The sequence below is a fragment of the Takifugu rubripes genome, chromosome 21, assembly GCF_901000725.2.
Source record: "Takifugu rubripes chromosome 21, fTakRub1.2, whole genome shotgun sequence".
NCBI classification, from domain to species: Eukaryota; Metazoa; Chordata; class Actinopteri; order Tetraodontiformes; family Tetraodontidae; genus Takifugu; species Takifugu rubripes.
The window spans coordinates 12,803,806-12,830,459 of record NC_042305.1 but is presented as its reverse complement, the minus strand read 5'-3'; the positions used below and the strand labels follow the sequence as shown (position 1 = coordinate 12,830,459).

The window sequence follows — 26,654 nt, the reverse complement described above, 5'->3', positions numbered from 1 at the left end:
TCGCACACTGTTACAATAGTGCACGTTAGATACTTTATTCTCAGACTAGAAAACAGAATTGCGTTGTGAGGAGTCAGTAGCGTGTGTGTGTGTGTGTGTGTGTGTTTTAAAAATAATGAGCAACACAACAGCATCCTGTCATTGCATTTCAGACAGGTGCAACATGACCTGCATGACATACTGTCAAACAGGTTTTCCGGGTTTGTGTTTGGTGAAGCAAGTTAATCAACACCAGACAGCCATCTTACCTTTTCTGAATATGCCCTGAGGCGGCACCATCTACACTTACTAAATAATGGGTGCCGCAGGGCTGTGAGGTTTATAAACGTGGCGTCTGTGGTCGCTCCTTCCACATGGATCTGTTATAGCTGCAAACAATAGCTGCAATAATGCAATTATAGCTGTAATAATGCAGGTTTCACCTGCACGATACAGACCAACACTCTTGAGGCATCAGGTAGAGGATCACTAGAAATAGAAAAGTCTGGACAAACCCAGGAACCCCCCTCACCACCACAGACAGCACGGACAACACACAATTCACCCACGAACAAGAACCAACCGCATCAAAGCATTCCTGGACATGAACCTTCACCACAGAGAAGAAAGTAGCATCCAGATCACAAACCCACTCAAAGAGGAGTACCCCCTCTGGACCTCAGCACACCGACTTCCAGTGGTCAGAACTCTTTAGAACCGGACCAGCACCATAACCAACAATGAGGACAGACAGGAGAAGCAAAACCAAGTACAACACTCTCCCACGATCTGCCAATAGCGCAATGTAAAGGGTGGCAAGAACAAGCCAAGCAGGAAGAAGAAAGAGGAAAAGAAACAAAAATAAAAACAGAAATGGAGACTCAATAGCTCTGAGATGTGCCGGGGGGGGGGGTGTAACTGGACCGATGCAATGCAGGTTGAGAAAAATACCAAAACAGTAGCAGAACCACACACACAACTCTGAAAACGCCCAAAGGCCCGTGAACACCGGTCCGGTAAGGCAGCCTCATTTACAAACGCCACGAAAAGGACCTACAATGGAGAAACTGGAAGACCACAGGCACAAACCTTTTGAAAGCTCCCCTCAGCCATCTTTAGACGCTTGAAACACTGAGTCCGCAGAGACGGAGATCTTTGTAAGAAATATTTGAAATAAAGCAGAAGGTATTTGATCTCCTCACAGGTCCAGCAATGAGTGTTGACACCAAGCAAACCCATTGCTTTATAAAATAAGCCAGGGATTAAAAGGCACTAAATCTTGTTTTGACTAATACTGTGATACACCCACACAAAGGTGGGATGTCCAAACGCTTCAGGGCTGCACTTCATGGCCTCAAAGCATGTGGAGAAGCAAGACGATCCACATTTGTGGCTGAGGTCAAGAAGACTCTTTAAGGGCTGTTGGCAGCTCCAAGCTGGATTATTCTGTCTGAACTTTAGTCTTTTTTTGAGATGATCAAAGGATGTGTTGTTTCTCAATCAATCAATCAATCAATCAATCAATCAATCAATCAATCAATCAATCAATCAATCAATCAATCAATCAATCAATCAATCCTTGTTACTTATTTAGCTTAATCATCTCAGAGGCTTTACTTTCTTACTTTTACTTGAGTAGAAAAGTCGAATCAGTACATTGACTTTGATCAGAGTATTTTTTTTGGCATCCACACATTTACTGAAGGACAGAATGTGACGCCAGTGCTGCTGTGTTGCATCAAATGAGCGCGTTCCACTCAGGTGTCTCCATCACAGGGCAACATCTGGGCACATCTGCCAGCATGCACAGCTGCTGGTGCCACATAAAATAAAGGAGAGAAAATGAGAGAGAAAAGGGAAAAGCTGATGCCGTACATGGTCTCACAACCAGGCACACACACACACACACGCACACACACACGCACACACACACACAAAAACAACCACATTGGGACTCTTTGAATGGGCAGTTTTGAATAGAATCTCCTTTTAATGAAGTACTTGGCATATTTTACAATAAAGGAATCCCACCTCAGGCCAAAAGGGATACAAATGTAAGTTTAAAAAGTAGACTAACTCCTGCGCTGTGGTCATTCGGTATTATCACACACACACACGGAAAACTCGACTCATAACTGGGTCGTGCTACACTGGATATACAAATTAGCAAGTTTTTTTTGCGGCGCTGAGGGAGAAGAAAAGACCAAGCAAGCGTTCTGGTGTGTTAGACGACGGGGGGATGACACCACTACCTTTCCTTTGTGTGAATAAAAAAACTGAATTAAGTTGAACTCCAAGAATAAAAGAGAGCAGACTGACTGACATACATCAGTATAGTTTAAAGCACATTCGACCTTGTAACAGTCAGTTACAAATGCCCACACCACTAAGCCAGTTATGTTGTCAGTGCAGTTTTATTTTCCTCGCTGAACAACTCCAGCATGGTGACACCCTCTGCTCGATGCCTGGCTCCCCGTTTCCACGTAGTCACACCCTGCTGCACAATTTACATCTGCTTAACACATAAGTACAATAGTGTGTAGGTGTGGGCGGCACGCTGGCTGTCAAAGATCCCAGGTCTTCTTCTTGTCAACTCTGGGTTGGAGAGAAGATAGGAGAGAGGTGGGCAAGGATCAGCAAAGGTCAACTGCGGCTCTTTTTTCTCTGTTTTCTCATTTTGTTCCCCACACACAGATTTCTATTTGTTCTGATTTCAGTTTGGCACACAGATCCTGGGTGCATACCTCTTCGATATAAACCCACATTAAGCAAACCAGTGCGACAGGTTAGACAGCTTCTTCTGTGGGAAACATCCAGGTGTCTGGTTTGTACAGGAAGGAATTTTTACCTGCTGTATTTAACAGGGTGATTGCGCCCTGAGAGCCTGAGACACAGCCAATCAGCTTAACGGGTTACCGGCAGAATGCAAATAATTACATTTGAAATTAAATTTGTGCTGAACTTTGTGCTTTAAATCGGAGCGACAGATTTGGAAGGCAGCTCCATCTACACCTGCTTCTCAAACAAGCTTTAATGCTGCTCTGATGTGACACCTTTCACTCTGTTGTAAAATAAAATGACAGCGGTTTGTTGTCATAGCATACATGTTTCATTCTGTCTTTATAGCAAACACAGACTGACTGACCGGATGATGCTGGCTGGAATGTTGACATACTCCATCGGAATGATCCGTCCCAGCTCCTGGAGGCTGTTCACATATTTGATCTTACTGCTGAACTTTGTGCTGAAGAAAAACACAAAAGCGTCACGTCACGTATGTAAAATGTGCCGTCACAAAGTTGCTACAAACTCAGGTGAACTGTCAGGTGAGCTGCTCCAACATTACCGACGTACATTTCAGAGTATGGGTGGAAGATTTCCTCTAAATGTTTCATTTCAGTTTTAATAAATCCATTTTTTTGAATCACCAAAATTGCTTTTCTTTTAACACTCTGAAGTTCAAAATCTTGATCTTTATTTTCTTGTGAAATGTTTCCATATTTTGGTAATGATGCCACTCTGAGGAAGGGACGTGGAGTTTACGGATTTACGAGGAAGTAACCTTATAAGTTATAAGCAGTCACGTGCGGTGAGGTTCATGGCTGGTGAGGCACTGACTCCTCAAGAGTCAGATTTATGATTGTAAGAACTGAAAAAAGCATCTTATTTCACCATTTTTCCAACAGCATACAACTACTGATAATGCTTCATATCCCATCAGCATTCCTCTTTCAATTACACTCACAAACCAACACAAACATATAGACAGGAACATATTTGTCCTATAAAGAACTTTCTTTTATAGCTATGGATAGAGCACCCACCTTGTGTTTTAAGAAATTCATATAAACTGTAAACAAATTAAAGTGCAGAAATGTTTGCAGCACGAATTGAATTTTTGTTATTTTTCAAACTTTAAATTCTGGTGCTTCAATAAATTTTAATAAAGTTTGCCTATTAAAATGAGCCAGCGCTGCAGCAAGAAAGCACCTGCCAACCTGCGTACGCCCCCTTGAGGTGAGCCAGAGTACTGCCTGCCTCACCTGCTGACTTTTCTCTGCACTTTATTGTGCGATCAGCAGGAAAAGTTCTCTCACACATGCATAAAAGACATTACATAGACTGCAGAAAGTCATGGTGTATAACGACTATTTCTGTAAAGTTCATATTAGCGATATGCTGAGGAACAAAAACTGGCACACCTCATGCAACCCAGTTTGTATTGGATCATGCAGTCAGACGTGAGGCACAATTCGCCCCTGCCTCACCCGCGGTTTCTGCCCTGGATTTGATCGGAAAAACTCAAATTCAGCAATTTTTACTCAATAAAATGGCAGAAATGTGTAGTCATACTCCAAATGCATTTTTAACACATATCAGTGGAAAATAATAATATTTATTTATGTACACTTGTTCTTTCTTTGGTCAGCATGACCGCACGTCAGTGGTTATAAGGAACGTTAAAAGTTAAAAAAGCTGGCTGGAACCTTATGAAGGGCCTTGTGATCCCCAGCAAAGTCCGTATAAACCAGGAAGGATGGACAATGATGAACATTTTAAGGTTTTTCTTCAGCCTGCGGGAAAAGAGGAGAATCAAAGAAGAATTAAAACAAACATAAAACACACAATCGTCCCAGAAAAACATAAATGTTGTTTACGTTCAGAGCCTGACTGCTGCCTCTTAGTAGCAAACAGGAATGCAGAAGAACAGGCCTTGATGGCAGCATGTGTGAATATTACCTTCGATCAATCATCTGATAGCACTTTTTCATCCATGAAAATCCTGGTAGTCTCCTGCGTGGTGTGGCGCCATTCAGGTACACAATCATATAATCTTCTGCCACCATTAACTCCAAGGTGTTTATGACGTACCTGCATAACCCAGGGTAAATCACACTCTCTCTGCTCACAATTTGAAAACAGCCGTTTGTGTCACTGTAACATAATTCCATGCCCCCGTTGAGCTCAAATCTGTTTACTATTGAGCTTCACTCTTGGACACTTTTGGTGTCTGACACCAAAGAAACAAAAGAAAAACACAACTGGCAAAAACAGACCAAATGAACGTTGTTGGAGGATACTGCTCCATGTGGCGTCTACTTACAGAAAAAGGTTTTCCATGACATAACTGTAATTGTCACAGTTGCTGTCTGGCAGGAAGCATGCTGAAAACACAATGATGGCGTTTCGCTCGGCGTAAAAGCCTGTAAACGAGAGAGAAAACACTGAAAACGCACCACATAAACCCAGGCGGACCCTTGACTGTGAGCACCGCACGCATCCAGTAGAGGGCAGACTTGTGCGCTTTCAAACTAACGCATACGACACAATCTGGCAACACTGGATTTACCAGTGCTCAGAACTTGTACAATTTTAAGAGGCCCAGGCCTGTCTGGGGGGGGATCACCATTTTAGCTTAACTTTATCTTAAATCGATGAGACAGGGAGGAGAATTGAATGAAATTTCATCATTTTCGTTTGAATACCTCCGTGAGAAATGACTCTTTTGTATGGCTCAATGCTTTTCATGTCAATGCGATGCTCTTGCTCTCCCATCGCGATGCTCCTCCACATCCTGTCGTCGCCGTTCTCGGCTCCACTTGGTTCTGCTCCTGCACCCAGGTTCGACTCTTCTAACTCCCCTGTTTGCCACAGGAAGACATTAACAGACTTTTATTACAGTTCCTAAAGTTATGCTCCACGTTTTTGATGATACACTTGTTTGTTCTATTGGTGAAATGACCGTGTCGGTCGGCTTCATCCGGAGTGTCCAGCTCATCGACGCTGACATCCAGGTCGTCACCGGTGTCCAGAGCATCGTCCTCTGTGTCGAGAGCATCTTCTGACAGGACAGAACCCTCACTTTGCTCCAGCGACACGTCCGCTTGTGGAGAAAACCACTTTCTGCTCTGGTGGGACCCAGTGGGCAGATCTGCAGAGGAGGAATTATACTTGTCAGCTCACAGAGCTGTCATCCATCCCTTAGTTCATTTTAAATGGATGTTTTTGGATCTAGTCTAGTGGACTGTGTCAGTTTGATAAAAGCAGAGCACTAGTGCTCTACTCATGTTGCCATCTCATTACAGGAGAGAGGCTGAGAGGACTGCTATCACAAACATGTTCCCATTCTTACATTTGCTTCTCTTTGGCTCTTTTTCATTTAAACTGAAAATGCTATTTCTGAATATGTAATTTCCCCACTTAATTCTATTCTGAGTCCAAAAAATTTATCTTAATATTCAAAATCTGATCACCTGAAATAAAACTGTAAGTGTGAATCGAAATATTAATATACCAAAACAACAACTCACATTCTGATGTTTAACAGTACAAGCTGAATTTTCTGTTTATTTACCTGCGCTGTTGTCCATGTGCTCAGCAACCTCTTCACTGGGCACCATTTTCATCATCATCTTCATCCCTGCTGAACCCTCTCCCTGTTGGGTCTGCCTGCGCAAAGGCACAGAAACACAGTAATGAGCCACTGCATAAATAAACATTGCTATCGTTGCTGCTAGCATAGTCACGGCCACAAATAATACTGGGCCAAACACACCAAGGACAAACATTTATCAAGCCAATCAATCTAAGTCTTTTCATGAGAGGGTGCGAGGGAAATATGGTGACTCTGTAAAAGATAAGAGACGACAAGCAGACAGAAGGAAATTATGTCACTCCTTCATTCCTAGGCAGTGTGTGGGTTGTGCTGACAATAGTGAACAGTGTTGCAACTAAAGATCATCTAAAACACTCAGATTAATATATACAGGCATGTACAGTGGCACAAATATTCCTTGTAGAGGCAACATACTAGAATTAAATGATGGCATTAATTAAGCTATGAAAAACATGTAAAAAAAAAGATGTAAGCTGTCAAATTCTTTGGTACGGGGTATAAAATGGTGACCTATCTAAAGGATATCTTCTGCCCCCTTGTGACGACAATCGTGTAGTGCTGTTGGAGCACAACTGAGGCTTACCTTTGCAGGAGAAAGTCAACATATTCCTCTGGCCTGTACTGTGGATGAACGTCTCTCTCTGGGTAGACGTTTAATCTGCACGGATGACCGTCAAACTGGTACTGAGTGTGATTGGGCTCATATTGACATTGGCCATCAGCTTGATCCTGAGAGAGCGGTAGGCCAGAAGTGTACCTGCTGTTAGAGTCTCCATACTGGCTTCCAGACATGTAATTACACCTGGAACCAGGCTCATCCAAGCTGTAATCAGCAGGGACTCCAGAATCATAATAGTGCTCAGCCTGCTCAGGTCCATACTGCATGACTGAGGCATCAGAAGTAAACTCAGCATAAACGTCTGAATTGTTTGATTGGTAATTGGGCTTGATATCTAGACAGGCTGAGCTTGCACCTTGGTTTTCTGTTCTTTGGTCAATATGATGGTAATTGTAGCCATATTGGGTGTGACCTTGAGTTTCACTGTCACTTCCCGTCCACTGGAGTGCAGCATTGCGGTTGGTTGATTGGGCGGGAAACTGAGATCCGCCTTTTCGTTGCCTTCATTTAGGAAAGTTGAGGCAGAGACAAAAGAAATTTAGACTTCTATTCAGTTGTATGGAATAGATGGATGTTGGAATAGATGTTGATAATTCTATCCTTGTTAGGACATTCATAGACATAATACATTCTGCAGCCCCTTATCTTAACCCCGTCACCACTAAATGCCTAACTCTAATTACCCTAACTTAAGGTCTTAACACTCGAAGAGCAATTTAAAATTGAGAGGACTTGGCAACTGTCAGCCCACCACAGACATTTCCTCACGTATCACATGAAAAGTGTATTCTGGCCCTCACTTCCTAGCGTGCACGCAAACACAAACACACCTTGTAGCATTAGGGGAGCAGTTGCTATTAGCTGTGGTGAAGCTACGGCTGTAATGAGGCAGGTAATGCATATTTAATGAGGCGTGAACAGATTTATAAACACACGCAGAGAAGCGCAGATGAACGCCCATCGCACTTTTAGGGTGCCTATGCATGAAATCCTCCAACGTGCACATGCACCATTTCTCACGCGTAATCCGTTTCTGTCACGCTAATAAAATAGTCCCTCGTTCACACATTTCAGAAACATGATCATATGGAGAGAATAAGAGGGAGAGTTAGAGCAGAGAGAGAAAGAGTTGGGAGAAAGAACTTAATTAGATTAGGTATAAATTTGATCTGCTTATATACGTTCATCATGTTATGCTTTAGTAGCTTTATCTCTAATGTGCTACTCCCGAAAGCATGTGTTCAGCGTTATTACTCTACCTTAAATCGAAAGGGTAGGTGTCCCGAGAAGCTTCCTGGTCACTGATTTGTTGTTTGATTGACCATTTGTCTTGAACAAGGACAGAACTGACGAGCTGTCCGCCGCAGTAATCAGCTGCATTCTGTTGGAATTTGTCCCTTTCTGGAAGCAGAGAACCCTCGTTAAGCTCTTCAGCATAATGTAAGAGCTGAGCAGATCCAGACTGGTGTCCTTCTTCCATCTCACTCTGTGGCTCTGAGCTCCACTGTCCCAGAATATCCGGTGTTGGATTAATGCCTTCTTCATGTTCCGCCTGATCGTTCTCCTCTTCCATTAGATCTCCAGAAAATGGCAAACCAAGACCTCTGTCAGTTGAAACACCTGATTCACTTAGTGGGGTACCAGAGGAGCTGGTGCGGGACAGGGAACTGTGGCTAATGATGGGGGACTGTGGTTCAGATGTGGTCTGAGGTGTTTCCGTCCTTGCTAACTGGCCTTTCCATGTCTGAATGTCACCCAAAGAAGTGGGGGGTGCAGAGGGGGACTGCCCACCTTCGTCTGAGTCTTCCATTGAGATTTGTGAATGAACGTAAACCTCCTCTCTGGCTTTCAGGAAGTGATCTGATGGGTACCTTAAAGATGGAGAAAGGCTGCGGGACAGGCTGCTGGAGTTTCCATCATGGTTTCCATCTTCTACCAGTGGCTGAATAGAATGACTTGGTTGGGTGTAACTAGTTACTTCCATCATTGGATGCCTGCTGGTAGCACTTCCAGAGTTCTCTTGATCACGATGCACAGCTTGAAGTTGGTCTTGCTGTACTCTGGCAGCATAGGAGACCCTGCTAAACATCTCGGTTACCTTTCCTGTTTCATCTGATTGCCTGTGAACCTGCTTGCGCCTACTGCAGCCTTCTCTCTCAGCCTCTTTTACTGTGCCGGACACAATGATGTATTCCATTTCCAGGCCGGATGAGTCCCCATCAGAATTGGACCTGAGGTCATCTTGACTACCGGGATGAAGACTCTCACGGCTGCACCTCAGTGTTTCCTGTTCTCCCCACTTGCTGGAATGAAGAGAAGTGGCTTCTGTTTCTATACCTGTCACACCCCCTGTACTCTTACTGGTAGGTTTATTTTGAAGATCATGGATAGACCCATCGTCTTGATGACTTATTGCGATCTGAAAGTCATGTGGCGACAAAGCTGACCCGATTCCATCGTGTTTGTGATCACCACTGCCACTGCCCGCCGCCAGGATAGTCGTTATTCCGGTCAGATCCATCATCCCTGGACTCGACTGGTGGTCGGCTGAGGTGTCATGACTGATTACGGGGATGTCTACCAGAAGAAATGGGGAGTGATTACTGGTTTGCTCACTCCAATCGGCATCTTCCTCTGACCTTTCTCCACTTTTGTTGTCATATTTACTTTCAACTGAACTTCCCCTGCTTAAATGACCAGACTCACTAGTTCCTCCAAACCGGAACACCTGGCTTTCCTGTTGTTGCCCTGCTGTGTATGCGGTCTTCCCCAGATAATCCTCCTGTTGGGATTGATAATGCTCTTCATTGATCTGATTGGGTTTGGTCACGGCTACAAAGGGGCTGGTCTGTTGCTCCAGCTGTATAAGGCCTATAACAGGGCTGACGTAGGCCTCGGGTGAGGAGGCGAGGCTCCAATTGCTAGAACCTACATTGTCATATTCTGAAGTAGAGGTGACCATACCAGGAACAGGTATGCTCATGTCAGCACTGCGCAGCTCTTGCAGATCATCCTTTTGGCTCTGAATATGTGGATGTTTATCTTCGTCCAGTGTTCCATCCTCAACTGACTCAATGACTATTTTCACATTGTAGTCAGGTTCCACTTTATGGAGAGTCTGCTGAAGCCCTTTGTGTGTATCTATGTCCTTCTCTGTAGCTTTCTCTTTGTTTTCACGTGGCTCGGGAGAAACAATACCCTCTAGTGCTGCCATGTAATTTCCGTTTCCGTTTTCAGATGCTTCTGGGGTTGTTAGAGAAGAGGAGCTGTCTTCCTGTATGGTCGTGTTCCACATTGCCATCCCACTATCAGTGAATCCTTGTGGACTGTCCACAGTGGCTTCAGCACCAGCAGTGGGGCTCAGTGTACAGAAAGAACCATAAGTCTCAGATGCGTTGTCAGGGGTGGTGAGAGGTGAAAGGCTGTCATCCCGGATGGTCATATTCCACATATCTAATGAATCAGGGTATGATGTGGTCGTGCCGCTGTCGGATTTGAGAAATCCCTTCTGAGCTGTGTATGTCCAGAAGTCCAGGAGCTCCATCTGTCTGTCTCCTTTTTTCCCTTGCGTCCCTTCATCCTCTTCTTTTGATGTATCTGGTGTCAAAGTGTTGAACACGGCTTTCTTCCTGGACAGTGAAGATGTCTTTTCTTTCACTCCAATCACACCAAGTCTGCTTTTTCCAGTTTCGTCCTCCTCCGGTGGAGTCAACTGCAGATATGACAAAGAAACGGGATTCCATTGATCTTTAGCTATAGAATCTGGGTTCCAGGTGTCATATGATTCAGTTGGCTCTATGACCAGACTAAGCTGGGGTTCGAGGGTTTGAAATCTCCCCCTTGAGTGTAAAGACTCATCTTCATTTCGTTTTTCTGTCAGTTCTCTCCCACTGACTTCCTCCATGATATTTATCGGACTTTCGGTATCCATGGTCAGGTTCCAGGCAGTGCTGTCGCTGGAGGTTGATGCGCCTTGCGTGTCAAGCTCATCCCAGGTCTCCGACAGAGACGAGGACATGCTGTCCTTGTGTTGTAAGCTGTTGATCCTTTCAACAACATCTTCTGGGAAGAACCTGACGCCACAACTGCTGGGCGGACGGCTACCTACCACGCTGTTGACCGGAGTTGGAGGAACCACAGTGTCCATCGTGTCATTCCTCTGGATTTGATCGTGCTGGTCAACCGAGGAAATCCTTCTTTGGAGCCCCTCCACAGCACTGGAACCAGAGAAGTCCACCAAGTTCAGTTCTTCAAGTTCTGAAAAGCTGGAGCTCTCTTCTCTTTTTGCTCCTCTTGATTTACAGCTTGTCATTTCCTTTCCCGCTGAGTTATCGTTGCCGCGTAGAGGATCAAAGCTTAACAAGTCAAGGTTTTCACTTTTATTTCTGCTGTGGCGATGCTTCTTCCTCTCAGGTGGGACAGGAGGGGAGAGACAAGAGAAAACCACCGGAGACTGGTTTCTTACTAAGACCCCAGGTGTCACCCCTCCTGCTGTAATGTCGCCTACTGGGCTCTCATCACTGAGGAACACAGAGCTCGCTTTGGAGGAGCGGCTGCTACGGATGGTGGTCATGCCGCTGTCGGGGCTCACAAGCTCCACCACGGCCCCCACCTCACCTCCTGTGTCATCTTCTGCTGTGGCTGTACTAAATAAGGGAGAAAAAGGTTTTAAAATGTAATCACCTCAAAATACCAATAAAAACTAATGACAGTTGCTACATTTTTAGGCGAGAGGGAAAATCAAAGAGATGCATTTAATTACGTAGGTAACGCCGCCATATCTGCGGTGCCTCCTTCAAGTCGCTCCATGTCAGAGCCGTCCATGTCATTAATACCAGATGACCCCTGGGAGAACTCTATGCTTCCCGCTACTCCTTCTGTGGATGAGGTCCTACTGCTGGGGTGGCAGGATAACACCGAGCTCCGCCTGTTGACGAAGCCCTTCAGAAGTTCCTCTATGTCCTCTACAAGCGGAGGAGGAGATCCAAAGGACAGGGGGGTGTTTAAAGGTATGTGATACACCTGAAGACTGTCTCTGGCCTCCAGTGCACCAGAAAGACACCAGCTGGAAGATTCTTCCAACTCACAGCAGATCTGTAATCAAAGCCACAAAAGTTTTTACTCATCCATCCATCCATCCATCCATCCATCCATCCATCCATCCATCCATCCATCCATCATTGGCCAGATGGTGCACTTGTTAGCAGGTGAACCGTAATGTTAAAGAAATATGCTTTGATATCTTATTAATTTGTAGATAAAAAGAAAAGTGTAGTTAGGTCATTAGCCCAGAGGACTCAAAGCTAGAGGGTTTGATTCTTGTTCAGGCTTTTCAACGAGTTTGCTTATTCCTTTTAATCACAAAATGCCTATTAATTTGATTGTAGACTGAAAAAAAAACCTTGGTGTGTGTGTGTGTGTGTGCGTGTGCGTGTGTGTGTGTGTGTCCTGGCCAGGGTTTATTCGTGCCTCTCACCCAGTGACGTCTGGGATAAACCAGCAAAGCCAGTGACCCTGATTAGTAATACCAAATATAGATGATGTATGTATGTAAACAACATATGGCTCTGGAAATGCTGATTGTCATCGGGGAAATGTCACCGAATTTTACGTATGAGGTACGAGTATGAGGGTCAGAGTGTCCCTAATTTCAATTAGTACCTGGTTCAGGAGATCTGTGTGGTATGAGAAGACTGCCACCTGCTGGTCAGGAGGATGTTTAGCAGTGATGGACAACAGAACCACCAGCCCGTCATAGTCGTGTTGTTCACTGAAGGATTTCACATCATCGTACCAGTCCTGGTAAGAAAAATCCAGTTACACGGCATTTACTGTACGATACAACGGTAGTTCTGAACATCCTAACTTCCACTGACATGGCAATACTGCGGTTACGGCTTTTGTAGAAACTTTGTCAGACGTTTACTGCACACGCAATCTCTTCTCTCCCATAAGCCTTCATCTGTGGCAATGAAAGACGAAGTTGTCAAGACGCACAGAGGGGTAGAGAGACAATTTGTGATTTATTGTTTGGAAATTAACTGTTTGCTCTTAAAAGTGCCACCATGCACAGATTATGGTAATTCAATGCCAGGCGCGATGATTGATGGAGAGAAAGTTGCATTAATTAATTGTTTTGTTTGTCAAGCGAACTTGTTTTTTCCCTCTTCTTTTCTTTCGGGAATGATTAACAACGAGCGCTGGGAAAGCCATCATTTGCAACGCCGGCTTACATATACAGCGCGCAGAGCTGTACTTTGGAAAACATGTTTGCTTGATTAATGCAGAGCTGTTGTGCGACTGTTTATTTTGTCAGGTTTTCCGAATCGATGTTGTCAAGTTTATTTAAGAGGAACTTTTAAACAAAAGTGAAACGAAGCAAGCGCAGGAAGTTTAGGAGACTCTTTTCTGCGTGGTTACACTCGCTTGGAATGTGTGTGTTGCCCCTCGTTGGTCTGGCCTGTGTGTGTGTGATGTATATGTATATGTTTAGGTCTACTGGAAGTGAGTGATGAGCGCCGCAGGCGCCGTATCCTCCAAGGCTGTGTCAATATTAACCTGGGAGGATGTCGGGCTGCAGCGCTCTTCCTCTGATCCTCCCTCCACCCTTTCAGTTTTCTCTCCCTGCACAATATGGCTGCTGTCAGACTCGGCCCCATCCATCCTCACCCGCGCACGCTCAAACACCAACTCACACTCGTGTCTCCACTGACACTCCCATTTCTCATCGCTGATACCCTGATGAGTGCAATGAAGCCTCCCGAGATTTGTTAAAACATACATATTCACTCACATAAGTGCAAACACACAAAAACGAGGAGGCTCTAGACACAAACACGTGTGCACGACGGTACCGACCGCGGGCGAGCTGCACCAATAATTATGTTTATATGTAAAATTGTGTGATGAGGCAATAAAACCTTTGTGATTTACAATTGAACATGCAAGGAAATCCTAAAATAATGCTGATATACTGACTACACACACACACACACACACACACACAGGGAAATGTAGTCAGAAAATGAGCAGAGTGCAAATCTCCCTGATAACACGCAGGGCGACAGTCTGTCTGCCATTTGGCTCTTAACAGCGTAAATTACTACTCATATTGCACACCCCTCCGCTTCCTCCCTCTTTCTGCCACCCTCAGATACACAGATTGCCTTTTCTTATAAATTACCAACACGATTGCTGCGAAAATCCACTTGCTAACAGCCTCCAAGTACACTATAGCGCTTCTTTATTGTTGGGTCTGTGGTAAGTCACAAAGATTGCGAGTAAGATCCTTTACTATAAATAAATGCGACTGACAGGGGAGGTCCAGTAATTGATGATCGGGGAGGAACACACTCAGGACAGTTTAGGACAACTGGCAATATTGGAGCTATTTTGAACAGGAGTACAAGAGTTCGCACCAATTTAAGGGGTTTGGCGGCTGCTTTAACAACAGTCTCTGCCATTATCCAAACTCAAAGACATTTAAACACAAATTGCATGAAATGACTCGTGGCTTTTTCGTGCTGCAGCGTTTTCTTCTTCTCTTGTATATCTCCATTCATCATCTTTCCCCTGCCTCACCTGGCTCTGTTCTCCCCTCACACTTTGCCTTTGCAACTCCTGCTTTCATACGCTTGATTCACTTTTCTCCTGCACAAAGCCCCGACACACACACACACACGCACACACACACGCGCGCGCTTTGGTTGTCTTTGCTCCACAGGTAGCAAGTCTTTAGCGGCGGCTTGCAGTTCTCCCAACCTGCCGTCATTATGCACAATAGCCTAAGGTACAAAACTCGGGCCTCATAACTCACGCCCCGTGCGCGTAAATTCCCGTGCAAACACAGTCAAAGCAAAAACACATTTCCTGCTGTCGCCACCGTCTCTGGCAAAGAATTAATCAAGCGTTCATCCATTTAGGCTCTTTGCATACCCTTTCCGTCAGAACACAGAATGCTAAGTGAGTTGCGAGTTCTTCTCAGGCGATCGTTTCGCCACCCTGATGAATCCATCAAGCGAGGTTTGATTTATACATCTGTCTGTGATCACAGCGGTACAGCTACAGCAAATGGGGTGGCAAGGAGCGAGCTGACACCACCCAGCTCAAACACGCATGCATGCAAATGCGCGCACGCATGTGCAACATATACCGCTAACCCCCCCTTCCCCACACACACACACACAAACACACACACAGCAGTAACAGCTTATGAAGTTTTTGGAGGGAGAGAGAAATATGTTAGGGGGTAAAAGTTAGAAAAAGAAGCCCAAATGTCTTTGTGCCTCTCTCATATGGACCCTCTCCACATGCTTCCTTCACTTAGATCTGAGTGCAGGGATTTAGGGGCTATAGATGCAAGCGCTGGGTCTATAAATGTTTTGTTTTGTTTATTTGTTTGCCCTCAAAGCCCATGGGAAACCATGGGGAGAGAATGCAGATCGGAGGCCAGAAAGAATGAGTTTCAGCAGTGTGATGATGAGACAAAAACATCAGCGAAAGCTGCTGAGGACGCTGCATTAAGACGTCTCCTGCAGCACTTCTCTAAACCTATTTAAATAAATGACTTCTTTTTGTGTACAGAACAAATCCTATTACATCTGTTGCAGCCAAACAAATTATTAGCATCTTTGTACACAGCATAACTGCATTAAGCGGAATGTGAGCGGGGTCCTGACGGCCTTAGAACAGGTGAAATTTCGCATTTTTGCAAATAAATGAAGAACAGGGACCTCACAACCACCAACCAGGAAGTCAGTGGAGAGAAGGAAGGATGGATAGGCGGGACGCCCTGCTTTCCTGGTCTTCAATCTTAGTCCCTGGGAGGCCAACACTGCACCTGCTGTCTCCTTGTGCCTCTCATCAGAGAGGCATTTACAGAGTGCCGTTGCTTCGGGCCCTTTCATTAGTGAACGTAATTATTTGTGCAAGTGGCGTAGGGCAAAACTGGCCCCGCATAAACAAACAGGAGGGCCGGAGGACTGTGAACAAACAACACATTAGAGCACAATCAACGTGGGCCAAATGAAACTTAAAACATAACGTGGACAGAGAGATGGACACTGGCGCTCCCACAACAATCAAGTCGCTGTATATTAGCGTGCAAGAGGGTTCTCAAACGTTCACACCACAATTGCAGAAGTTATATCAGCGGTTATAAAAAACAAAACTTGGCCGCCTCAAAGAGCTAAAAGAAGTAAAAACAAACAACCCCCCCAAAACATCTCTAATAACATGCAAAACCAAGGAAGAGTGGGTTCACGCCTGTCCTTCGTAAGGATCATCAACTCCACAGCATGGTAACGCTTTACTCGACCAGCACTTCATCTGCTGGTGCTAATTACCAAGGCATCACACACACACACACACACACACACACACACACACACACACACACACTGTCAATATGTTTGCGTTTTCGTAATGCAAATTTTCTTTTTTCCAAATATGTTCACAAATTTTAATAGCTTTGATGCCGTTTGGAGAAACGTAGGATGAACGTACGTCCTCAGTTACATTTCTTTTACGAAATTTTCCATAAAAGCTAGTAAAACAGATGTCAGATGGTGTGCGCGCGCTAACGTTACAGGTCTGGACTTAAAACGCATTGCTTATTTCTATATGTTTGAATGCAACTTATAAAATCTAGAATGTCAGCTGATATTGAGATGTTAAACAGAACAATGATGCAAAACCACTGATAGGAAAAGTGATCCAATATCCACAGATTCCTCGAATCTATACGATACGTACACTACAGCTCATTCTTTTAGCTAACGAGGCAATAACAGGCTTTTTTTTAACTGTAATCTAACTGTGTCTTCTTTGACTGTCACCAAACACACACATGCACACACACGCACACACACATACAGGGACACAGGCAAAAACACACATAGCACATAGACCATTAAGACTAATTGAATCTAATTTATTTAGTTTTCGCAAAAGAATCATTTAAGGCAGAACTTCCCTAAGCCCCCTCAATAAATGACACTTTCATACCGTTTTACTCTCTTCTCAAACACAATTAAAAAATAATATATAAATATACACACACTGCAAATGACATGCATAAAAGGAGTTCATTTTGGAGCTGATCTCAGGTCATTAGTAACCCAACATGAGGCTGCAGAGTTGGAGGGTCCGCTGGCGACACAGAGGCCCCTGGCCATTTATTCTATATTAAGTCTCTAATGGGCCCCCTCTCTCTCTTTCTCTCTCTCTATCTGTCTCTCTTTCTCTCTCTCGCTCGCCTGACACACAGCATGCAGACGCAGCGATGGTAAAATATGCACAGAAAGTCCGGCGCACACACGCAGACAAAGCCATTCAAATGAATGGTTATTTATTCGCTAAACGAGGATCTGGGTGTTTAATGTTCCTTGGACGTTAGGTAGTTTTCTGGGGGAGGCAGAGCCATACCCCCACGGCTACAGACATCATTTATTTTACACATAGCCTAATACCGCACGCTAGGCAGCTGCTGAGAAAAATGGGCTTTGGAAGTGAGAAGAAGATATAAAAGAAATAATGAATGATTTTTATTTTTGGGGGGGTGGGGTGGTAGAAGGGGGCAAAAACACATTAGAAGTTTCAGCGGGGAGAAAAGTGTGTGTGTGTGCGTGTTTGTGTGTGTTAGGTACAAGGAGAAAAAAAAAAACTGACTTCGATTGCAACACAAATATCCCAAATATGTGTGTGTGTGCGTGTGTGTGTGTTTTGAAAGCATTGTTTCGGGGGGTGTACCTGGTTGTGTGTGAGGCGTCCTTCATCAGCATCTCATCCAAATGCAGAGCATCACAACATCAGAGGGGGCTCCTTTAGACGCCCGCAACACCTCCCCAGAATGATATAGTGTTTTACAGCCCAGGTTTTATCGCATCGAACGCATTAGAGGCTTCAAAAGTAACTTTTTGAAGAGTGAATTATAATCTCCCTCTACTCTTAAGCGCCTCGCTGGCTTTTCTTTTACAGACAAACGTCACATGTTTAAATGTTTTATAGTTAAATGTATTTAATCAAGTTCCCCGCTGTGAGAACTCTCCCCGTTAGCATGATGTTTAGCTAAAAGCGAAGCAGCATTGATGAGCTCTTGTATGGTAAAGACCATACCTCCACATCTGTGGTGACTGAGGTGAGTGCTACCGTCGTCTCTCCATCAGAGAACTCCTTCAGCTCCACACTCAGCAGCTGCTCCAAGTCTACATCCGGTCCCGTACAACACACACAAGCACAACAACAGTTAAAACAGGCACACGCAACGGAACACATGACAACGGTCGTGGGACAAGACAACACGCAGCCAGTGTGCGATGGTGGGGGGGTTGTCCAGGCAACCATCAGATGGGACAGTCCCTGGGACACTGGGACCATCAGATGGGACAGTCACTGGGACACTGGGACCATCAGATGGGACCGTACCTGGGACACTGGGACCATCAGATGGGACAGTACCTGGGACACTGGGACCATCAGATGGGACAGTACCTGGGACACTGGGACCATCAGATGGGATCGTACCTGGGACACTGGACCATCAGATGGGACAGTACCTGGGACACTGGGACCATCAGATGGGACAGTCACAATGTGACCGGCAGATCTGATGTCTGACCCAAATAACAAAAACAAGGGAAAAATATGTCCGGAACGATAAGACGTCCCACTTGGAAAATGTAAAAATAGATGTAACATTTATTTTACATGCACACGCTACTTTTCCCCTCAAACTCTTTTAGCATTATTCAAATTGTAAATGCTGAATTTAACAAAAAAAGAAAAGAAAGGAAATTTAAATCATTCGAGTTAATAACGCAAAATTGCATCTTGATCTCTTTGTCTGGAAATTCAGCAGAATGGTTTTTCCCAGTGAAATGTTTTGTGGACTTTAATTTCCAGAGATGAGAAAATAATGACATAATATTCGTTTTGTAAACGGTGGCAGATAATCTTATTAGTGCCTCAAGTCATGATTCAAGTACATTTATTGGTGTTGCTGGAAACACTCAGATCTAAATGAAATACAGCGAAGCAGATGAAGTGAAGCTCCTGATGAACTTTTGGAAATTAACTTAGTTTGGTCACAAAGTTCAAAAATCCCGACCGCAGAGAAACGCGGCGTGCGTCTTTCTCCACTGCTGCCTGTGTAATCCCTGCTAGCTCAGTCAAAGCCACACTGCGGTGTGTGTGTGTAAATACACACCTTGTGGCTCTGCGTCGCCCTGCTGACCCACGGTGACGCCATTCCATTGCTCCAGGGAATTCTGGAGCTCTTCCAGCTGTGCAGACCGATGGCCGTGTTTGCTCCGGAAGGCTTCGCTTTGTAGCCGCAAGGCCTCTGTAGAGGAACAAAATGACAACATTTGCGCTCTGAAGCGCTCTTCAGGGTTCACTGACGGGAGCAAATTTGAAAATTTGGAGAATTTTGGCTTTTGAAAAGCTGCGGAAACCAGACACTCCACAGCATTTGGATCATTTTATGTCCAGAGGCCGGAATGATCAGCGTATATTTGATAGGAAGAGCTAACTCCTGAATCCCCTGGGACCTTTTGCACGGATGAGAATCCATCAACGTTGGTCATTAATAAAGTTATAGAAGTTATTAATAAAGTTATAGAAGTCATTAATAAAGTTATAGAAGTCATTAATAAAGTTATAGAAGTCATTAATAAAGGTATAGAAGTCATTAATAGAGTTATAGAAGTCACAACATTGTGACCGAAGGAGATGGAAACCCAAACCTGGGTCATAACCAGTTGTTGAAGACCCTGCGATTGTGTTGCCGGTAATTCTGTGTTCTGTGAGAGTTTGGAGGGGTTGTGTGTGTGTGTGTGTGTGTGTGGGGGGGGGGGGGGGGGGGCTGGATGGCCGGCCCTGCTGAAGTAATCAATGAACTTGAAAATGCGCCGTCAAGCAGCAGTTCGACTGGACTTCTCTCAGAACAATTTAATTCCCCCCCCCCCAGACAGGCGATGGCTGTCCGTCCTTATGGGAAGAAAACAGCGCGGCCATTATTGAACAGCCATAAATCACGTCCCCTGCCCGCCTCGCCATCAGCGTCCCACCAGCTGATTCCGCTAAAGCACACACGCGTCTCTGTCCCTGCCTGCGCTCCGCTCTTCATTATCTGCTGCTCACCTCTCCCCCCAGAGAGTTCCCGACTTTTCTCCAGACTTCACGGAACAAAAACATCTTAACAAACTAAAGTTGCAGGGGGAGAAAAAAATGACATTACAGGACTCTGTGTGCCTTTTCTGCCCTCTCCCTTACTCACACTCGCCACCACCTCTTCTCCATCTCTCCTGGTGGGTGTTAAGCGAGTCATGTCAGCGGATTTGTGTGTCCTCCTTCACTGCCCCATTACTTCCCCCTACGGGGGCTGCCTGCGCCTCCCTCACCTCCGAGAGTCTCCCATAGCGCTGCTCTGATGTGCTCCGCTGCCTCTTGAAGAAGCTCCCTGGTGACTGTTGTCACCGCGGACGATGAGCCATCATCCGCCGCGTCCTGCTGCCCGCCGTGATGGACCGCTCGCTGGATGCTGGGCTCCAGAGAGTGGCACTCAGAGCTGGGAGAGGGAGCAGATAAGGAGATAGGGGTGGCTGCAGGGGAAGGGGAGATGATTGTGGAGAAGATCTGCATAAGCGCCACTTTCACGCGGGGTTAAAACAGACGGCTCAAACCGCCCGTGTCATCTTTACATCAGCAGCTTCTCCTTCCGTTGGCGTCGAGCGCCGTATTTGCCGTTGACCTTAGATTCAGCGGGATCTTTAATTTCGTCCCTAAGAGAATCTGCCCGGGCGACCCGGCTGCCGCTCGGGCTTCGGCCGGCTTTGCGTGTTTACCTCGGGAGCAGCCCTTCTCTCAGCAGCGTGAGCGAGAGTCTTTTGGCGCGGTGCAGCTTTATGAGGTCAACGTCCTCCCTCCACAGCAGCGAGTCCTCGCAGATCTCCAACCGTCGCAGATACCTGACTGTCTCCTGGGGCAACGCCGCATCGCACGGGCGCCTGCTCAGCACCGGCACACACACCTCGCTCGACGGTTCCTTCTGCACCAGAATAACACATCTGTTTATAAATGGGTGGCAGAGAAAAAGACTAGCAAAAGAAATATAAGCGCAGAACGGCGGGAAGGCATAAAGAAGGTTATGGATAACGTTTCAAAAAACCGGAACTATTAAGTATCCTGCAGGGAAACAAGGTGGGTAAAACTTTCTCCGAGCACTCGGCTGTATTTAATGTTGTTTAATGTATTCGGTTTCACTGAGAGCTGCACATAAAGGAATCTTTCCTCCCCACTGTACTGTTTAGCATAAGAAGCATCGGTTGCTACAGGACACCTGTTGCTTTTTGATTTTCATTATTTCCTTAAAAAAAGCTGTTTTTCAGGTGACAAGTCCAGTTGTCAAAGAGAAGAATCTGAATCCCTCGTGGGCCGCAGAGGCACTGCAACACATCCCTTTTAGAGTAGGTGCAGAGATTGCTGTTAAATGGACCACACGCACGCGCAGAGCAAACGGAAGACGTAAAGTGGTCAGAGCTGCATTTTATGAACACGCAGCAAAGACCAGCACATAAACAAACGCAATAATTCTACCTGGCAGAGGTGTAGCGCCAAGCACAGTGTTGCAGCTACAGTGTCGACGTCGGGCTCTGGGCCGCCCAGGACCACGTGGACCAGAGCGTCACCTTCCTGCAAAAACACAAATATAACATGATGGTCCTGGCTGGCTGACTCCTTCTGATCCAGCACACTGTCTGACAGGCTGGGACATGAGGGTTAAGGTTTGATTTAATAGCTCATACGGATGCATCGCTTGAAACCTGAGCTAGCACGGCCGCGTTAGAGGACTGCTTCGCAACAGCAGCATGCATTAATAATGAAAGTGCTGCGAGATCAGCTTCTGTCCTTAAAAGAGAGTTGTAATCAACGTGCACTAAAGGGCAGCAACAGTTGGGATGGTCCTTTTCATTATTAATGACGTACAAAGTGAGACCCTTTATCAAACAAGCGATGAGCTCCATTATCTTTACCAAACAATCCAGAAAACACATCTCATTTAGCTTAAGTATGCATTAATGTCAGCTCAATTATGGGATTAGACCATTTCTGAGTGAAACGGGCAGAAAATTAATCTAGGATAGAAACTGTCTGGGTGTAAAAGCCTGATTCTATAGTGTTGCTGTCTAAACGCAGGTTCTCTGGGTGTTCATGTGTACTGTTTCATGTGAAAGCTGATTGAAGCCCTGCAGCCTGAGCTGCTCATCACTTATATATCTGCATCGAGAACTAGCAGAGGAACAGAATAGTGGAAAAAATGACTGAGGGACCCCCAGGCTGAAAAACATTCTAACAAACAATACTAAAAAAAAGAGTCTGCGATCTACGTTCCCCCCCAGACGTCTCTGCTGTAATTACTGGATGGCAGAAGTAACCAATCAATCTGAGCGTAATCAAAATCTGCCTTTATTAACGACTCCAAGGGAAAGTTCGAGTCCAGCCAATATAGGTTATTTTATCTGAAAATATAATCTAATCCCACACTTTCGATTAATCGGGCTGATTTAGAGTGCATCCACGAATCATCACCTTGAAAGCTCAGCTAATCAAATGGATAAATGAAATGAGGGGAGTGGAAATGGGAGAAGAAAGCGCTGGGAGGGAATGAGGTTAGAGCCCGTTGATTAGACTGAAAATGTAAAAGGAAGGAGCAGGAAGAAGGGTGATGGGTTCAAAGAGGCTTATAAAAAGGGAAGCCAAGCCACAGATTTCGAAATGGGCAGTGGCTTGATAGGTCGGACAAGGACGGACTGAAGGCAAAGAGAAGAAGAAAGACGGAAGGAGGGATGGGTGGAAAAATGTGGGAGTGAAAGAAAAGAAACGTCAAAGAGGGAGAAATCTGATAAGGGAGCGAAAATGTGGAGGGAAGAGGTGGGAATGGGAAGATAGGAGACAATAAGGAATGAAGTGATCAGAGAGGAAGTGTGTATGTGAGTGAGAGAGAGAAAATGAGAGAGAGAGAAGCAGGATAAATCAATACTAGAAACGAAGGGATACATTAGCAGGAGAAAAGGCCAGTGTGTGTGTGAGAGAGTGAGTGTGTATGTAGGTGTGTGTGTGTGTGTGTGCACATCAGCTATCTGATATCCTTCAATCTGAGTGCTCTGAGCTCTATCTCCCCATCTAACTACATTCACCTCCTCTCTCCTCTCCTCCCTCCCTCCCTCTCTCCTCTCCTCTTTCCTTTCTCCTCTCCTCTAAATGTCATTTACTTTCCCAGCAATCAGCCGCCACTCCAGAAGCAAAGCTACATGCTCCTCTCCTGCTTTGAAGGCCGGCGTGCAGTTCAAATTCACGGTTAAAGGGTGGAAGAGGAAACTCTCCATTCAGGCTGCTGAAATTGGGAAAACGTTAAAGCAGAGAAGCCGTTTACAGGAAGAACCCTTTGTTGTAACTTCCTGCCCAGTAATGTCAAACAATGTCACTGCCAATCCCCTATTAGCCACTCAATCAATCTGTGCCCATCTTGCATGAAAGGGAGAGAAATTATAGCAACTAGAAACATTAAATATGCAGAGCAGTGTGTGTGTGTGTGTGTGTGTGTGTGTGTGGACAGATGCAGGAAGTACTCTCAGCATTTTCTTATGCTGCGAGCTGAGTGGAGCTTTACGGACAAAAACCAAGAGAAAGTTCAGCAAACGCTGAGAGCCAGGGCCAATTAGCGGTATGGATGTGCTGGACGGAGGCCATGGAGAGGGTAAAGATGGCAGGCGGAGGGGAGGTGGGGGGGATGAACGTGACTCATCAAGGTTTGAGGCACATCAGAGACGACACATGAGCGCGTGAGAAAAATGAGGACGGTAATCGGTTTATCTGCGGCCCCCGCACCACTCACCAGTTATGCTTCCGTTCCCCCCCGCTGTGCTCCGATATGTGGATTAGCACATCGGATTCTCTAATGCCATTGAATGATGTTACTTACTGGCTGTTGCACGCTTGTGCTGACCTGTAACTCCCGCTGGTCCGACCGGAAACGTGACGAGAATGAACCGGTGAGATGTGCAGCTAGCAAATGGGTGCACGCAAACTTAATCTGGAGCTTTATGGTGAGAGGATGAACGCCGCAGCCCAATATTTGCCGACGAAACTAAATATTGGTCATTCCAAGCTGCTGATGAAGAGCATGAAAAGTTCCACGGCGCGGCCTTTGAAGTGAGAGAGTCAACAACTTGGATTAGAGTCATCGTGCATTCTTTAAAACATCCTGCTTGGGTTAAAGAGGAAAACTGACATGTTTGGAGAGTAAACTGATGATGGGAGAGACAGATTTGGTGATTGGAGTGATTCCATTTAAGTAATTGAACAACCGGTACCATTAAAACACACGGTTTCATCATATCGTGACTGTCGACCATGGTAACAGAAGCTTTAGAGCTGCGATTCTTCACAGCTCCAAACCTTGAGACGGCACAGCCACGACCGTGAACCGAGGACATGGCCATCCCATTTTAACAAGCACATGCACGAGGAGCAGTTCTCAACTCTACGGCCTTGAGACATACACACCCTTCATGTCAGGATATGACCGACTGCTCTGCAGGCTTTTCAGCATGGACACGGGCTATGGTTGGACACAGAACCGTCAACAGTGTAGCAGGTGTGCCCTCCGCCTCACAGTGTGGGCGATATAAATCAGTATTTCCATGATGACTGATATGAGGACACAGGCAGTGCCTGATTGAATGCAAATTTCCCCAGTATCTGCAGTGATAGCAGGGAAGCACAGCCTCTGGCTAAAGTTGTCGATGTCACGCCTCCCCCTCATTAAAAATCAGCTCCTCGTTCAGATTCGCTCCCTAATGCTGCTGTAAACACACTGAGTCTATTATCCGGGGGCCCGAACACACCTCCCTGTGCATCTATATGGTCGCATCGTCGATCTACAGGTGCTTGTGGGCACCGATGATGTGAGAGTCTCTCTTTTTTTTCGGTGCTGTGAGCTTTATCAGCAACAGGAACGCAGCCTGTAGCACAGCGTCATGGTCTCATTCATGAACACCCGCAATCTGCTCATATTGTCGCTGAAGGCTCTTTAACTCACCCCCAGTCTGCGCCGGACCCTCCGCAGAAACGCCTCCATTCCAGCCTGCGTCGCTACACTGTCGCCGCAGATCTCTCCATGGACCAAGTTTCGACGAAAGGATGAGTGTGTGTGTGTGTGTGCGCGCGCGTTGATGTGCGGGCGCGTGCGTCCGCGCGCGCGTGCGTTTTTCCCTCAGCTCCCGGATCCCCCGCTGCGCTCGCACTGCAGCACCGTGCTGCTGTGCGCGCCGTCGGTCCGCCTCTCTGGGGTGAAGCCGCGCCGAGCAGTGGGTGTGACGGTAGAGAGAGGAGCTCCGACGGAGGCGCGCTCCATGGTTCAACCGCGCTCCCTGCGGTAGAAGGGACACACACAGCACATACACGCACACACATGCACGCACGCATGCATACCTGCTTTACACCAGCAGCGTCACCCAATGAAAAAGCGCAGCGAAATGTGCGTGAATGATGAATAGCGGCGCTTTAACACCGCGGATAGAACAGCTGCAGAGGCTCAAAGGTGCGCGGAAAACACGTTAGCTTTAGGTTATCCTGCTGTTTCCCTTTCTGTTCTGCTAATATATGAGCAAGACTGGATAATAGGCCCTGCACCACAGGGCCTTATGTATAAACATACATGGAAAATGAATATTCATCTGACCAATCCTTCCCTATCTATCTGTCTGTCTGTCTGTCCGCCCATCTATAATCTATCTATCTATCTATCTATCTATCTATCTATCTATCTATCTATCTATCTATCTATCTATCTATCTATCTATCTATCTATCTATCTATCCATCCATCCATCCATCCATCCATCCATCCATCCATCATCCATCCATCCATCCATCCATCCATCCATCCATCCATCCATCCATCCATCCATCCATCCATCTATCATCCATCCATCCATCCATCCATCCATCCATCCATCCATCATCCATCCATCCATCCATCCATCCATCCATCCATCCATCCATCCATCCATCTATCTATCTATCTATCTATCTATCTATCTATCTATCTATCTATCTATCTATCTATCTATCTATCTATGGAGATAACGGAACACTCTTGTTACAGCTGTGGAGCACCAGGAGCATCTCATGCTGAGTTTCTCCTCTTCCTCCTCTGGTCTTTAAGTCCTAAATGGCTGAGTTGGGTTTGTGGAGCAGCGGAGTGAAGGAAACACAACATCTTTGTCGTCAATACCTAATTGATCTTTTTTTAAATACAGAGGAAAGTGATTGCACAGCAACAGTAAGGTAAACACGATCCTATTTATCTGATGTGTTTTTTACCTGCCATCATTACTGACATTTCTATCTCCTCATTTTCCTCTATGGTTTCTGATAGTGATGGGTCAACAAACAGTGGAATAATAATAATATTAATAATCATCATCATCATCATCATCATCATAATTAACTGATGGGTTTAGGGGAAAAAGGTCAATTCACACTGTAAGTTTTAGCAACATCTAGCGAATCTGGCTTGTCAAACATGACCAAACTTTGCTTGATGAGGTTGAAAAGGACAATGTAGAGGCATCATTTCAAAAGAACAAACATAATA

At 45.6% G+C, this 26,654-nt stretch overlaps 1 protein-coding gene across 5 annotated transcripts; it reads right to left on the bottom strand.

Moving 5' to 3' along the window:
* Window positions 1–1,943: 1,943 nt before the first annotated feature.
* Window positions 1,944–25,491, bottom strand: LOC101074659 (protein prune homolog 2-like). Of its 5 annotated transcripts, none has more exons than XM_029829528.1 (19): window positions 25,096–25,489; window positions 21,591–21,686; window positions 20,840–21,042; window positions 20,396–20,562; window positions 19,201–19,335; window positions 18,111–18,199; window positions 12,657–12,794; window positions 11,758–12,089; window positions 8,255–11,641; window positions 6,960–7,496; window positions 6,335–6,429; window positions 5,723–5,911; window positions 5,466–5,621; window positions 5,084–5,183; window positions 4,720–4,851; window positions 4,467–4,553; window positions 3,125–3,223; window positions 2,828–2,855; window positions 1,944–2,574 (listed from the first exon to the last, which is right to left on the bottom strand). In XM_029829528.1, exons 1-18 carry the CDS (start codon window positions 25,132–25,134, stop codon window positions 2,837–2,839), a joined length of 6,000 nt encoding a protein of 1,999 aa, XP_029685388.1. In that variant the 5' UTR covers window positions 25,135–25,489; the 3' UTR covers window positions 1,944–2,574; window positions 2,828–2,836. The 5 variants fall into 5 exon arrangements, with proteins under 5 accessions (XP_029685388.1, XP_029685390.1, XP_029685389.1 ...); XM_029829530.1 differs by lacking the exon at window positions 2,828–2,855 and having other exon boundaries at window positions 8,255–8,396; window positions 8,481–11,641; window positions 25,096–25,487; XM_029829529.1 differs by lacking the exon at window positions 2,828–2,855 and having other exon boundaries at window positions 3,125–3,187; window positions 25,096–25,491.
* Between the last annotated feature and the right edge of the window lie 1,163 nt (window positions 25,492–26,654).

Excerpts from the sequence above, each read along its gene's own strand:
- LOC101074659 (XM_029829527.1), bottom strand. The coding sequence starts at position 25,134 with ATGGAGGCGTTTCTGCGGAGGGTCCGGCGCAGACTGGGG. Across the intron at positions 20,563-20,839 it reads AGAGAAGGGCTGCTCCCGAG|CTCTGAGTGCCACTCTCTGG; the intron begins GTAAACACGCAA and ends TCCCTCTCCCAG. Across the intron at positions 5,912-6,334 it reads GCACATGGACAACAGCGCAG|ATCTGCCCACTGGGTCCCAC; the intron begins GTAAATAAACAG and ends CCTCCTCTGCAG.